General features: G+C 36.5%; 1 protein-coding gene across 1 annotated transcript; it reads left to right on the top strand.

Annotated features, from left to right (window-relative positions):
• The first annotated feature begins 4,325 nt into the window (after positions 1 to 4,325).
• LOC142642008 (sodium transporter HKT1-like) lies at positions 4,326 to 8,035 on the top strand. Its single transcript, XM_075816354.1, has 3 exons — positions 4,326 to 5,446; positions 7,289 to 7,522; positions 7,837 to 8,035. The coding sequence occupies exons 1-3, from the start codon at positions 4,326 to 4,328 to the stop codon at positions 8,033 to 8,035; spliced, it is 1,554 nt and encodes a 517-aa protein (XP_075672469.1).
• Positions 8,036 to 15,178: the final 7,143 nt, after the last annotated feature.

Here is a 15,178-nt window from a genome sequence, read left to right as displayed (position 1 = left end):
GGGGTGCATTCGTTGGGACCAGTCGTTCTCTACAAATCCCTATTTGCTGGAACGCGGGGTAGTGGAGGATATCTTCTGAGCTTCCATTATCCACCAAAACTCGATGCATGTTGTAGCCCCTGCCCGTATGTTGACGACGAGCGCGTCGTCATGTGGGTGGTGAAGGCGTCGCGCATTTTCTTCCGAAAACCCGATGCTAGGGTTATCTCATCGCGTCACTTTTAGTGAGGAACCTGTCGACTGGACGCTTTGAACCATCCGCAAATAGGTCTTTCTGGCCTTTTTGGACAACCCTGCAGAAGTAGTGCCCCCTACAATCATCCGCATGTCTCCTACAGGTGGCCTGGGACGGTCGTTCTCTCGTTGTTGATTTTGTTCCTGGAGTTGATCCGTTTTCTCCTTCCTCACAAACCTCTGCAACCTTCCTTGCCTAATGAGGGCTTCAATTTGCTGCATTAAGTCATAACAGTCCGTCGTATCGTGGCCATGATCGCCATGAAAACGGTAGTATCTGTCTTTTGGCCTCTTGTTCGGATCTCCCTTCAGCTTGCTAGGAAACATCAGGGTTCCTTCATCTTTGATCTACATTAACACTTGGTCGATTGGGGCTGTGAGAGGGGTGAAGTTCGTGAATCTTCCCGTGGGCGGTTTCGGTCGTCGATCTTCCCGTCGCTCTCTGGTTCTAGCCATCTTCCGTCCCTTATCCGATCGTATATCTTCCTGCCTTTCCCTTTTTTTAGGTTTTTCCTCTCGGGCCAGCAAGGCATCCTCTTCGTTCATGTACTTCGTTGCCCTGTAAAACACTTCGGACATAGTCTTTGGGTCATTCTTATACAGAGAAAACAGGAACTTACCCTTCTGCAGCCTGTTTGTGAACGCTGCTACAAGTATCTTGTCATCCGCCTCGTCTATTGAGAGGGCTTCCTTATTAAAGCGGGCTATGTATGATCTTAGAGTCTCGTCTTCTCGTTGCCTAATGTTTATTAGACACGCGATAGACTTCTTATGCCGGTGACTTCCGATAAAGTGTGATACGAACTGTGCACCTAATTCCTTAAAAGTGCCGATGGAATTAGGTGTCAGCCTACTGTACCAGTTCCTCGCAGGTCTTTTCAACGTGGTGGGAAAAGCCCTACGCATGATTTCATCCGGTACACCCTGAAGATGAATTAGGGTCTTGAAAGATTCCAAGTGATCCAATGGGTCCTTGGATCCGTCGTGATTCTCCACCTGAGGCATACAAAATTTTGGGGAAAGGAGGCATGAACTTACAAGCGCTGTGAAAGATGAATCTATTCTATGGACTAGGTCATCCAAGTCGCTGGAGATTCAACCTCTAAGGGCGTTCATCATCACATCTTCCGTTCCCTCATTTCCTGCATCTCAGCTGCTATGTGAGTTGGTAAGGTGTCAGAGATGAATGGCTGGTTGGTCTCCTGCCGTTCCGGTCTACTCAGAGCGTTGCTATCCTCAGGCCTTTCTGCGTTCCTCCGCTCCGCGCTATCACCTTCCTGGTCTTCCTCTGGTGCGCTTGGGTGTGCATTCCTTTGCCGTAGTTGCTTTTCTAAATCATGATTCTGCTTGGTTAGGCGCTCAACCGCTGCTGCAAGTGTTTGGACTTGCCTCTCTAGAGCTGTGGTGTGCGGTTCGTCGCCTTAATTGTTGGTTGTTGCCATCGATCGAGTGAGTATCATGCAACTTTTTGTCTCAAGTATAGAGCAAAGGCTAAATTTTCCCACAGACGGCGCCAACTGATGATGCCGAAAAAGTCACCAGTAAGCTGCATGCACTCCCAAATCGAAACAACACCTGCAAAATGAAAAGAGAAGACCTAACAGAGAGCATCGGTGTGGTGCCGGCCAAAAACCTTTCGAAGGTTAAGTTAGAGTTTTTCACAACCCTAAAGTTCCAGAGTCAAGTTAATTATATGTACCTTGATTTACGAGGGTTTTGGAGTATTTATATTGGTGTAGGGTTATCATCCATGCCTTGGCTAGGAAACCTTTTCCTTTTAGGATAACACCTCTTCGATTCTACATACATTATAGAGTTCTTTTCCTTATAGGAGTCTTTTGATTATGGTGAAACGTGTAACACAAGAACTCTCTTTATTCACGTTTGTGTGGAGATCAAGCAAAGCCATATTAGACTTATCACGAGATGCAAGTTGATTCCGATTAGGAATCCTTAAAACCAAATCAATACCAACGGAGGCCAAATGTTACAACCGTCTACTACGTGTCCTTGTAACATTGACCCGTCAACCATCCACATGTCAATACCGTACCGTCATGCTTCACAAAGAGAGATTCGTCTCCTATTTTATCCTCTTCATGGGTGGAGGGGATTTGGTTTGTATTTGTAGTGAATAACAAGGTTCTACATGTTATCAAGTGAGCAGCTATTATTGGCTATGTGAATTTGCCCCCTTGATGCAGTAAAACATAATGCCATCTTTAAGGATAAGCAGAAAGAGGAGGTGCAGGGGCTGTAAGGGAGATGCTTAAGGTAAAGCTTGAGTTGATGGTCTCTGGTCTCTGCATGTTTGGAGTTTGGAATGAATTTGACATAATAACAACTCAATTTAGAATAAAAATTGAAATCAAATGAACCCAATATGAAGATATCATCACACACTCATTTACACAATACATCTAAAAAAAGTAGGCTCTTTTACTTGATTTGAAACACAATTACACAAAAAAAGCATATGAGGAAACATGGTAGTGCATTGCGAAGAACGCCAAAGTACAACAGAACCATCTTCACAAAATTTTACAATTCTATTCTTCTTGTTGTCCTTAGCTGCATTTCCAGGAAGCTCCAGTACCTGAATACACACGCCAAAATCAAAGCCACATTAATAATCCAAACCCATTAAAAATAAGGCAAATATTTTGGTAATGAAAGGAGATTGAAATGAATTATCCAAACCAATTTTTTGTAAAAAACGAGATTGATATAAATCCAAAAAAGGTTGATTTCACTTCAGAAAATCCAAATACCTCATGTCCCCAATCATTTCAAAATTTCATGAAAGCTTGAAAATTTATTGAATTGAATCCAATTAAGCAAGACAACACTTCGAATTCAAGAAAAGAAATCCTAATTTAATAAATGAACCCATGAAATCAAAACCCAAAAAACCCCCAATTTCAGTCTTAAGAAATCAAGACCATGCAACGAAAAACCTAGAAAAATCAAAACCCTATTTTCAACCAAAACCCCCCAATTTGAAAACTTTGATCTCAAAAATCAGCTATGCAAAAACAATCAAACCCAATTAATACTCATTTCTGTCAAAATAAAAATCAAAACCCAATTAACCCATAAACCAGAAAATAGAAAAACCCATCAATAATTCGAAATCCAAATTGGGGAAAAGGGAAAATCATGAAAAAAAAAAAACCTTTGGATCGTGGCTCACGGCGGCTCCGGTATGTTTCCAAGCTCCACGCACAGCTTTGGTGACCTATGTGGCGGTGAGCTTCGGTGTGTGATGTGGTGGAGGTTTGGGCAAGCAAAGGATGGCACGGCGGCGAGAACTCTTTCTTCTTCGGAATCGTTCTGCTTCGGCGATCAAGCTGGCGGTGGTGGAGGTTCGGCGTGAAGGAAGCAGAGCTTTTTGTCGGAGGGGTTTTTCTGTTTTCTATTTTGTCTGAGGTAAATGGCGTGAGGTTGGAGAAATTTTGATTTTGGGTTTTAGAAATTGGGTTAACACGGTGAGAAAGAAGGTTTGGGTTGCTGAGTTCGTTTTAGTTTTAACCATGGTTTTAGTTACTAACAAGAGTTAAGGTAATGAGGTTAGTGCTGATGTGGAGCTGACTCAAAAAAAATGAACAAGTGTCATTCTCCTACTAGCTGGCAGGAGGTGGGAGGACCACATCAGTGGTCCGCCTGGAGGAACCAATAATTTCTCATCCACATGGTCGTCAGCTTTCTAAGGAAGCCGACTGTTCCTATAAAGCTGACTGTTCCATAGGAACCGTCCGTCTTTTCCTTAATTAATGGGCTTAATTTGCTTAATGGGTCCCAATATTTTTACCAAAAACACCCTCATCCTTAATCATTTAACCATATTATTATAACAAAATAATTTTCTCATATGTTTTTTTTTTTCTCAGCATATCCTTCAGCAGAGAAAAAATAATTCTGATGCCGTAGGTTCCTTTCATCTAGTGTCATTTCAGTGCATTAGCTAGATGAATAAATAATCTCATGTATCCCACTAAATTGTAGAGCTTGTATAGCACTTACTGCCCCTTTATAAATAAGCCCCATATATCCACTTTAAGCATGGTTATGCAAATCTTAACTCAGTAAAGATGATTAATTTTTCTTGTTTCAACCAATCCTTCTCTTGTCAAATGCGCTCGTTTTTTCGTCTCTTCCTCTTCCATGTCAACCCTTTTTGGATCCAGCTCAGTTACTTCATAATTGTCTCTATTTTTGGTCATCTAGCTTTGATGGTCTCAAAGCCAAGAACTGCTTGGTTTAGGCCTAAGGACTTTGACATGTTCTTCACGTCCGTCTCTGCCACCACAGTTTCAAGCATGTCAACAATCGAAATGGAGGTTTTTTCCAATACCCAACTCCTTATTATGACAATTTTAATGTTTGTTGGTGGAGAGGTATTCACTTCCTTTCTTGGACTCCAATTTACAAGGTCCAAGTTCTCCAAAAATTGTCCAAGTAGTGACCAAAACAGTGTCAACCTCAGTCACAATTTTCCTGACCATACTAATTCTGACAATCAAATTGAACTTGATATAGAAAAAGAGAAACCAGACATCAATAATATTATTGAGAATGGTAGTCTTAATTATAGCTCTATTAAGGTTTTGGGACATGTGGTTTTGGGTTATCTATTTGTGGTTCATCTAATTGGTTCTGGTCTTGTTTTATTGTATGTAAATTTTGTTCCGAGTGCGAGGAAGGTACTCAAAGACAAGGGCCTAGAAACACTGACCTTTTCTGTCTTCACAACTGTTTCAGCTTTCACAAATTGTGGTTTTGTCCCAACAAATGAGAACATGATAGTTTTCAAGAAGAATTCAGGTCTCCTACTAATTCTCATTCCACAAATCCTTATGGGGAACACTTTGTACCCCCCATGTTTGTTAGCCATGATCTGGGTCTTAGAGAAAACAACCAAGCGTGAGGAATTCAGATATATATTGATGAATTATAGAGATATGGGCTATGGTTATTTGCTCTCTGGTCATCACGCTTTGCTTCTAGCTATGACTGTTTTGGGGTTCATATTGGCACAGTTTATACTGTTTTGCTCCATGGAGTGGAATTCACAAGTCATGGATGGTCTGAATTTGTATCAGAAAGTCGTTGGCTCGTTGTTCCAAACTGTGAACTCGCGGCATACTGGTGAATCAGTAGTTGATCTCTCCAGAATTTCCTCAGCAATTCTGGTTCTCTTCGTCGTAATGATGTATGTGAGTCCGTCTTTCATTCTCTCTCGGTTACTCTAATTGTTCCTTATTTCCATGTCAAGGGTATTGAGATCTCCATTTGAAATGAACTCATTTCACAATTCAGATTAAATAATCTCTTAACCGTAAAATAGACTCTGTCCTTTTCAAGTGAAATAGAAAAGATTGTATTATGTGCGTAGAGAGTGTCACTGTAAATGCATGATTGGGATAAGAAAATTAAGAGACTGTAAATGCATGATTGGGATAAGAAAGTTAAGAGATTACAAGGAAATGGTTCTTAGTGGCTAGTCACACCATAAGTTTTGGCATATACCTTTTTATAAGAGTATTCTCATCAGATCTCTTATAAAAAATGCTATTTTGGCACCCTAAAAGCTTACTTTATTATTTTACTACATCATTTTACAATTTCTCATTTATCACATCTTCTATTCTTCAATTCTATACATTAAAATAATATTTACACCACATTAAAATGATATATTAACTCCTCCTCCTCCTCCTCATCTTAATCATCATCAACAACAACAACAATAATGGCACAACCACCATTGTCACAACAACGACCACCAACACCACTGCTGCAACAACACTGACAGCCACCACCGGCACAAACTCACATCCACCAACACCACCTTATATAAAATAAAAAATAAAAAAAAAACCCACAACCAGAAGAAAAAAAAAAAAATCCATAACAACTCAACGGCATAAACACCACAACCACCCAATAATCACCACCACAACCACCAAATTGCCGCCACAACCACAGTACCACTGCCACAACTAACCCACAAGCCACCACATTCACAAACCTCAAAACCCATCCCAAATCGAACAAACCCACAGCTCAGGCGGCAAGATCGGTGAGATTGGCTTCAAACAAGAGACGTCAGCGGCGAGATCGGCTTCAGGCGAGATCCGTTTTAGCGGCTTGAGGTGGCTTTAGGTGAGAGAGAAGACGACTATGGCTTGAGGTGGCTTTAGGCTAGAGGGAGCTGTGGAGGACGACTATGGCGAGATCGGCGGGTGGCAGCTCTAGGCAAGCGTGTACTGATTCTTCTACGGAGTAGAGTGAGGGCGAGAGAGGAAGAGAGTGAGAGAAAAAAAAAAAGAAAGTGAGAAAGAAAATAGGGAGCAACGGAAGAGATGGAGACTAGAGAGGAGAGAGAGAGTTGTTGCAGACGCAGAGAGAGATGCATTGGGAGAAGATTGAAGCAAATAAAATAAGCAAAATAAATTTTGGCACAACAGTCCGTATCGTCTCATATTTGAGATGGTACTGTAGCGGTGTGCCAAAATTTTTGGGATTTGAGATACCTGATGAGAACTGATTTTTGGTGTTTGGTGTGTCAAATGTGTCATATTATAGCATTTAACACAGATATTATTTTTTTATTCAGCCAGGTATTATTTTTAAGGGAGAATATTGTTTAGAGGTGCTACAGTAATTGCTATAGTGTTCTCTGCTTGTAGAGAAGCACTGTAGCAACTCTAATTTAAAAAATGGAGATGGAGAAGCTGTTGAAGTGAGTTTTTGGAGTCAGGGGGCTTTTCTTCCCAAAAAATAGATTTAGAGCATCCGCTAGAAATGCTCTTATTAATTATCTTTATTTCTAGTTATAATTGTTTAAGTGAATAGATATGTTTCAGAGTTACATATGTGAACATTATATCATGGGTATCTTCAGTGACTATTCCTGATGAAAATAATTTTCTTCACACATGCATTCCAAGTCAGCTAGAATGAACTTAATCAAAGTTACTCCAAAAAAAAAAAAAAAAAAAAAAAAAACCCCTTTAATATGGTACCAGCTAAGTTTACTTTTATCTTACAGGTATCTCCCACCACATACTACGTTCATTCCACCAAACGTTCATGTCCATGAGGAGTTCCCAGAAAATGGGAAGCAAAGCCAAAATCGAAAGAAGACTTTTATAGAGTGTCTAATCTTCTCACAACTCTCCTATTTAGCCATTTTCATTATTCTCATATGTATCACTGAGAGACAGAAAATGGAAGAAGACCCCCTCAACTTCAATGTTTTGAACGTCACCATAGAAGTAATAAGGTATATAAGTTTTTTTTCCCCCACTTTCTTCACTATTCTCTTATTATATCATATCTTCTGATCTTATGCATGTTATCATTCGGATGAGACACAAAGTATATTAGAAAATTGACGTGACAAAGAATCAGGGAAACATAAATGTAAAAAAAAGAAAAAAGAAAAAAAGAAGAAGAAGTCTAAATTGTAAACTATACACTCTATACCCTAAAATTTAGGGGTTTTTGGATTTTTAACCTCGAAATTCAATTGTTTTTTCGATCTGTAAGCTGTAGGCTGTATATAATAACTAATTAAGATTCTCTGGTTACGTTTAGTGCATACGGGAATGTTGGGTTCACCATTGGATACAGCTGCGAACGGCAATTGAAACTAGATAGCCTTTGTGTAGACACATGGTATGGATTCGTGGGAAGGTGGAGTACTAAGGGAAAATTCATCCTCATCATTGTCATGTTCTTTGGAAGGCTTAAAAATTTCAGTATGAAAGGTGGTCAAGCCTGGCACCTTTCCTAACTGAGGTCTTAACTAAATCTTTAACTTCTTCATGCAAGGAAGTTTAGTTGACTAGGTATTTAATTTGTATTACTATAAAGTAAAGTACAAGGTTTGTACTAAGTATTGTAATATGAAGTACTTAAGCTTCCTCATGAGTACTAAGTAATAATTTGCTAAAACTACTGTGTAGTTTCCTTAGCAACATGTGGGTAATTAAACTATGATGTGTAATTAACTTAGGTTTTGGTGGTTTTTAGAAGAATATTCAGATTTTTTCATATCTCCCATATTAAAAACATCCAGAAAAAACAAAACAAAACTACAACTCAAATTTTTGTATTAGACTGCTAGTACCTGCAAACTTAGACGTAGGCAGATGCCGATGCGTCTGCCTACCCTAGTTAATTACTGACATTTGTGGACAATTTGGAATGAAGATGACTCAAATTTTTTCACAGTAGTTGTAGTAGCAACATCACCGTTGAGCCCAACAACCAAGTGAGAAATAGCATTTATAAGTGGAGGAGTTGCTTGCCATAATCGTTGAGCATATGAACTACTTCCTGAGAACTATTCAATAGCATTTGCATGTGAAGTCCTGCTCTCTTACAACTCTCTGTATCACAAATAAGTGTGTCATTAGAATTGTTACTCCTACTACTTCCACAATCAAATTTAATTATGGATTCCACGTATATAGAACACATCTTCTTGACCACTATCCTTTTCTTGATAAGAACATATGCCTCTTAGTCCCATGGGGTGCAAGCCTTACCACCTCCATTTTCTACTATTTTTTCCCTCAAATACTCTACTCAAAGTATTAGAGGACTTTGTCCCTGTTTGAAACAACCAATTTGGGGCTTACAAACACATCCTTTTAATCCATTTTTATATTTTATATAACATGATTTATGCAAGTTAAATGAAATATCTTTTGAAGACATGCTGTTATGTTCTTGGGGATGAACAATTCAAAACTTTTGCCTCTCTTTTTCTATTGATTATTTTTCACAAACAATATTGGCAAAGTTGGGTGATAATATATCTACACGAACTATTTCAAAACAACAAAATGTATAACATACCCTTCAGAAAGGGAAGCCAAAATATTGCAAGACAAAGTATAGAAGGTTAATTTTTCAATACAAAGGAAAGAAAAATATATAAAATATTTGCTATGGCAGGGGAATAAACCTGTGTTACAACTTGCAAAGCTTTCATTTGATGGAGAAAAATATTTCATTTTAAAAAACATAGAAGTTAGGAGTAGAAGAGTCCAAGATGTTGGAAAAGGAAGTGGAACTATATGACAATTATATAAAATAAAATAAAAGTCCTATAGCCGCGTTTTAAAAACGTGGCTATAGCACATAAAAAAGTGGCTATAGGACGATTTGGCCTAGAGCCGCATTTTTTAAACGCGGCCATAGTTAAGATTGAAAAAAAAAACAATGAAATAGGAAGGTCCTATAGCTGCGTGTTTTAAATGTGGCAATAGCTCCACCCCCGAAAATGTGGCTATAGCTCAAGAAAATGTGGCTTTAGATGCGTTCTATGGCCGCATGTTTAAAACACAGCTTTTGTTGTTTTCTTTAAGCCGCATTGTTAAAAACGTGGCTTTAGCCCATTTGTAGTGGCATTTTTGCAAACGCGGCTTAGAAAAATGCGGCCTAAGACACGTGTGTTTTGTAGTGAATGTTAAGTCCATTGTATAACGATGCACAATACCATTATTATTCTTTTTTGGAGTTTTTCTTTTTTTTCCCCTACAGAATATACACCCACACATAGTTAAGTGGTTGCCTAGAAGTTTAATTAAAACTAGTAAGTTACATGCGCGATGCACAGATAATTTGTAATATTTTATGTAAGACGGTTTTGGAGAATGTTGTACATATATAACAATAATAATAATAAAAAAAAGGTAGCTTCACTGCATATTTGTAGCCTTAAAGGTAAGATTAATTTTTTTTATATGAAACCAAAAATAAATGCAAAAGAGTATTAGGACCATGAAAATCAACTAATTTGTGTTGTGTTCACATATTACATACCATGAAATAAAAATATGTCAAACTCCCTCATCGTCTTCTAGTACTCATTGATAGTGCAGTATTAAGATATGGTGTGAATAAATGTGTATGCATGTGTCTTATAGATGATTTAAAACCATGGTAGAATATTGTTTTTCATTGTGCACTAAATATTATATCTACTTATATACCCAAAACAAAAAATATCCAATCAAATTACTCAAACCTAAATCATACTTAAGCCCCTAATTTAAAAAGAAAAAAGAAAAAAAAAACCGCAGGGGTTTTGGCGGCTTGATGGTATTGGGAGGCTAGTATGACGGAGATTGCAGCCCCTCAGATTCCCTCTTTCTCTCTCTCACAAATGCTTTGTCAATCTCAGGTCTTTTATTTTGGTAATAGTGAAATAGTACTTTCCATTCAACAATCCACAACATTTTCTTGTCTCTCTATCTCTCCTCATGACCTTATTAGGTTAGTTATCACTATTAGTCTTTTTTTTTCTTTTTTTTTTTGTGGGGGGGGGGGGGGTGGGGGGGGTAAGATTCAAACACAGAATAGTGCCAAGTGGGTCCGACCCAAGGAGAGGGAAGGTCCAACCTCTCACCAATTCTAGCCCAATACGTTGATAAGAGCCAAACATGGAAACCAAAGAAACTGACTGCCTAAGGAGCCTGAAGAGTGAACACTCCTCGAAAGGCTTCGGAAAAGCCACCTGGACCAAAAGACAAAACATCAGGGAAGAAGGTAGAGGCGTACAAGTAAAGAAAAAGAGAAATATTTGGGTAAAGTATCCATCATCTCTGCATTCAATGCACTGCACCAACTCAGTTGGCTGCATTAATGGCAGAATGACCCCTGAGCTATATCTCTATAACTTGTAGCACATTCTACCACCTCTAGCAAAACCTTGATGGGACAAACATCCAAATGAAGATTAGTGATTTTACAAGTGGAGGGTTGGGATACATTTCAGATAGCTACACAAGGAAAATGAACTCCTCCAAAAAAAGGGAATGAAAAATCAGAGAAAAACATATATTGTGTAATTATAAGCTTTGTAACCGAGACTTGACTATTATATGAACTAGTGATCCTCGGACTAGTCCGAGGAAGAGTTAATACTGAAATCTTCTTCTTTTTTACTGGTAATCCATTGTAATCCTGCTAACTTAAAACAAAACCAATAAGGTTTACAAAGGTTGACATTGGCAACCCACTCTCTAAAAATTAATTGTACTAGGCCACTTCATATTAACTCTCCCTCTAGCCTAAGTTGGCAGTTGATTTTTGCGCGCTTACAGTTTTTAATACTAAAACGGTGGGTATTCTAAAAGATATGAAGAAGAGAGAAATGTGTGGTGTAAGTTCAAACAATTAATGAGAGATTAATGAGATAACAATATAAAAATAATTTAATGTGAACTTTTGAGTAACTGTAAAAACAATTTAATGAAAAGAGGTAAAAAAAAAAACACTAAATGCAAAATTAAAGCACCACATGGCGAGACCCCATACACTCTGGCATGAGGTCTCTACATTTATATATATATATATATATATATATATATATATATATATATATATATATATATATATAATGATGACTTAAATACTAAGGACATAAACCTATTTATTGTTGAATATAAATAAAAAAGAAAAAATTAGTAGGTCATTAAATCATTTCCTTGCACGAAATGCTAATGAACAAATTCTCAAAGTATCACATGGTAAAACCTCATGCTCACACACAAATGTGCACACACACACACACATAAATTAATTCCAATCAAAGAGTCAAGTTTTGATCAAATTGCGTTCAAACTCAAGTTGACCTTGGTCAAACTTAGGGAAAATATTGAACTTTGATATAAAATTATGGAAACTGGTGCCCACGTGAGCTTTTGAGCTTGTTTGACCATCGGTTAGCTCAATTAAAGTTTGGCCAACTAAGGGCATTTTGGTCATTTAACTTTGGACCAAAAAATTAAGTGATCTGATGTTCAAATGGAATAAATTAAATCATTTCTAGAATTCCAATGATCCTAGTGTGACAACATGATATTTGGAGAATTTTCATAATTTTTCACGTAAATTAAGATTGAACACTTTCTCAAAAAAAAGAAGAAAAGATTGAACAAAATATGGTATTAATAGTGACAAACTAAGTAGATCCATGATCATGTACCATATGTGCCAATTTTTTATGAGGGAGGAAAAAAAAACTTCGGATTTATTTATTGTTGCTTATGATTTGTCCTGAATTTCCGTGAAATTCCCGGATTATGTTACTCAAATTTGGCAATCTCTACTCTTAGTTCTAGAAAAAGAGAAAGATCAAAAACCTTGCAACTCAACTAGTTAGCATATTTTGGTATTTTCAAATGAGACATTCAAGGTTCAAATTCTCCCTCCCCAACTATTGAATCATCAAAAGAAAAGGAAGATGGAATTGACATAAAGGACTTGTGAAAATTTACAATCTCAAATTATAGGAGAGATTTGATTGTTTTAGTGGCCTGGATAGGAGTATAGAGTCGATATGCCACTTGCATTGTAAACTCCATTCATTAGAGTTGAAAATTATACAAAACTTTCTATGACTCAATCGAAATGATTCCTCAGCTATTTAAGACTCCAACTCATGTACAGTTCAAGGCAAGGAAGACAATCTCGTACCATACCAGCCGATACAGCTGGTATTTGTTGTTCTGGTGCCTTGGTTGGTATAGAAACACTGACGTTTTGTACTAGTTCAAATACTAGCCATACCGAGTCCATTTCAACCATTCCGAGGTAAATACTAGATTCGAACTGGTTAGTGGATACCGGACCAGTACCATTTCTCATGCCACACTAAACATCTGTCTCTCTTTGGCCTCCTCTTTATCACACCATTGACGATGAAATACCAATTGGTGGTGAGGAGAGGCATCGGTGATTCATACACTGGAAATCGGGTTGAAGTGAAGAAACAATATACTAGATTGATGCTAAAAGACTTAGACTGGTGCGAATCGTGTGATACTCTGAGAGAGAGAGAGAGAGAGAGAGAGAGAGATCTGTAACTAATGGGGAAGAAGTGAAGTAAAAAGTGAAGAGTGAAGACAAAATTAATTTGAAAGAGGAAAAGGTAACGTGTGGTTGTAAAGAGATTACGTGTGAAGCTATGATGTGTTGGAACTTGGAAATAGGAATGATAGTAGTAGAAAAACATAAATGTGGAACATGGTATGAGAAAACAAAAGTGTTGGGCTTTTTTCTTTCTTTTCCATAAAAGGCCAAGAATTGGCTTGGGCTAATATTATGCATGGTATGGGAAGAAATAAACATGGAATTATATTAATAGGTCCAATAATAATTAAAAAATTAGACATTTAGACTTGCAAAAAAATATTTTTCAAAGATGTCTGGTATGTGCTATTAAAATTATTGTTTTTATATGTTGATGAAAATAACTATCATTACATTTAATATATATAGTACGGTAAACTTGAAACGGTACACTGGTATTGACCAGTATCTGAAATATATTGTACCACTAACCAAACTGATATAGCCTCCAGTACGGTATTAACTTCCTTGGTTCAAGGTTCTTAAGCAAAAAGAAACAAGTGCAAGTTCTAAATAGATATGGAAATTTTTTTTAGAATCTCAAAAAGAAACAAGTAAAAGTTTTTGACTTTGCTAGAGACTTTAAAATCTCAAAAAATAAATAAATAAAAATCCTCTAAGTCTTAAAGATTTATTAGAATAGTGAAAAAAAAATTATGTACACAAGATACGCACACAAATGTTCTAAATTTAATCATGTTATTCACTATTGAAATAGTACATTAGAGCTCCTTTTTTCTCCTATTTGTTCATTGACCAAATATTAAACTAAAGTGAATAAAGTTAAATTAGAGAAGAGAAAGGTAATTAGAAGATACGAAAGTGTACTCCAAATACTTTACACTCAAATAATATAAATTCGGCAGCTGAACTTGTGACCACGATTAACTGTTTGCTGCATTAAAATGACTTTAATTAATAATCTCAACCTTTCACAGCATCATAAGAATTTATTTATTTATTTATTTTTTAGAATCCAGCATGATAAGATTATAATTACTTTATCTGCTAGCTTTTCTGCAAGCATCACCTTTTATTTTTTGGGATAAAATTCCCTAAGCTTTAATGCCAGCTTGTTAGTTACTTCATTAAAGTGTGTCTTTGGATCTTCGCAATTGTGCTTCTGTTCCCCCATAATTATTATTCACGCCATTAGGTTCTACCGGTAATTCCAATGTTATAGGAACTAGTGTGTAACTTTGTGCATATACACAGATACAATTAAAAACAATCACAATTACACAATTCAAATTATATATTTTTTAAAAGAAAATTTTGAAATTATATAGAGTATTAGCTTACACATTTTTTAAACCATAGATTTTTAAAATATGTAATAGTTTTGTATTATATATATATAAGATATAGACTTTTTTATTTTTGCACCCAATAATTCATTTGCCATAAAAATTTAAAAATTAGATGGACATGTGATGCAAAATTGAACTTCAATTGAAATCCAATTTAAAATCTAATTAGATTTAAATTCTTTGATTTTTACACTTAATAATTCACTTTGCAAAAAAATTATAAATTCAGTGGAATAAGTGGCGCAAAATTGAGAATCCAATTGAAATCTAATTGGATTTTCTCTGAGTTTTGACTTTTAATATATAGAGCAATAACGCCATAACTAGCATCCTTCTTTTCGTGTCTCAAACCAAACCTTCCAATGTATTTGGACCAAGCTCAAACTGCAAGGAAGTTGAGGTGGCAGCTGACCATACAATTAATATTCAAATAATGTGGGTTTCAATTAACTTAACTGGTAGAGTTTCTTATCATCGAATAAAAGATTTAGAGTTCTATCCCTGCCTATACCAAAAATCAATTAATATTTTAGTCTGATAATAAATGACAATTATTAAAAGCAAACGTCATAAATTGAAATTCTCATTTTCAAAAAAATATAAATATCCAAACATTAATTCTTCCTTAAAAAAAAAAAAAAAAAAAAAGAACAGTGAAAAAGAGCCCTTAGAAGTAATTGAAGTTAAAAATTAGAAGATTT

This window comes from Castanea sativa, chromosome 7 (assembly GCF_040712315.1).
Source record: "Castanea sativa cultivar Marrone di Chiusa Pesio chromosome 7, ASM4071231v1".
Classification (NCBI taxonomy): domain Eukaryota; kingdom Viridiplantae; phylum Streptophyta; class Magnoliopsida; order Fagales; family Fagaceae; genus Castanea; species Castanea sativa.
Note: the sequence above shows the minus strand (reverse complement) of the source record. Positions and strands in the feature narration are given on the sequence as shown.

Bases quoted from the DNA above. Each gene is read 5' to 3' on its own strand.
- LOC142642008 (XM_075816354.1), top strand. From the start codon at position 4,326: ATGATTAATTTTTCTTGTTTCAACCAATCCTTCTCTTGTCAAATGCGC. The intron at 5,447-7,288 runs GTATGTGAGTCC...TTTATCTTACAG, and splicing joins GTTCTCTTCGTCGTAATGAT to GTATCTCCCACCACATACTA. The intron at 7,523-7,836 runs GTATATAAGTTT...GGTTACGTTTAG, and splicing joins GTCACCATAGAAGTAATAAG to TGCATACGGGAATGTTGGGT.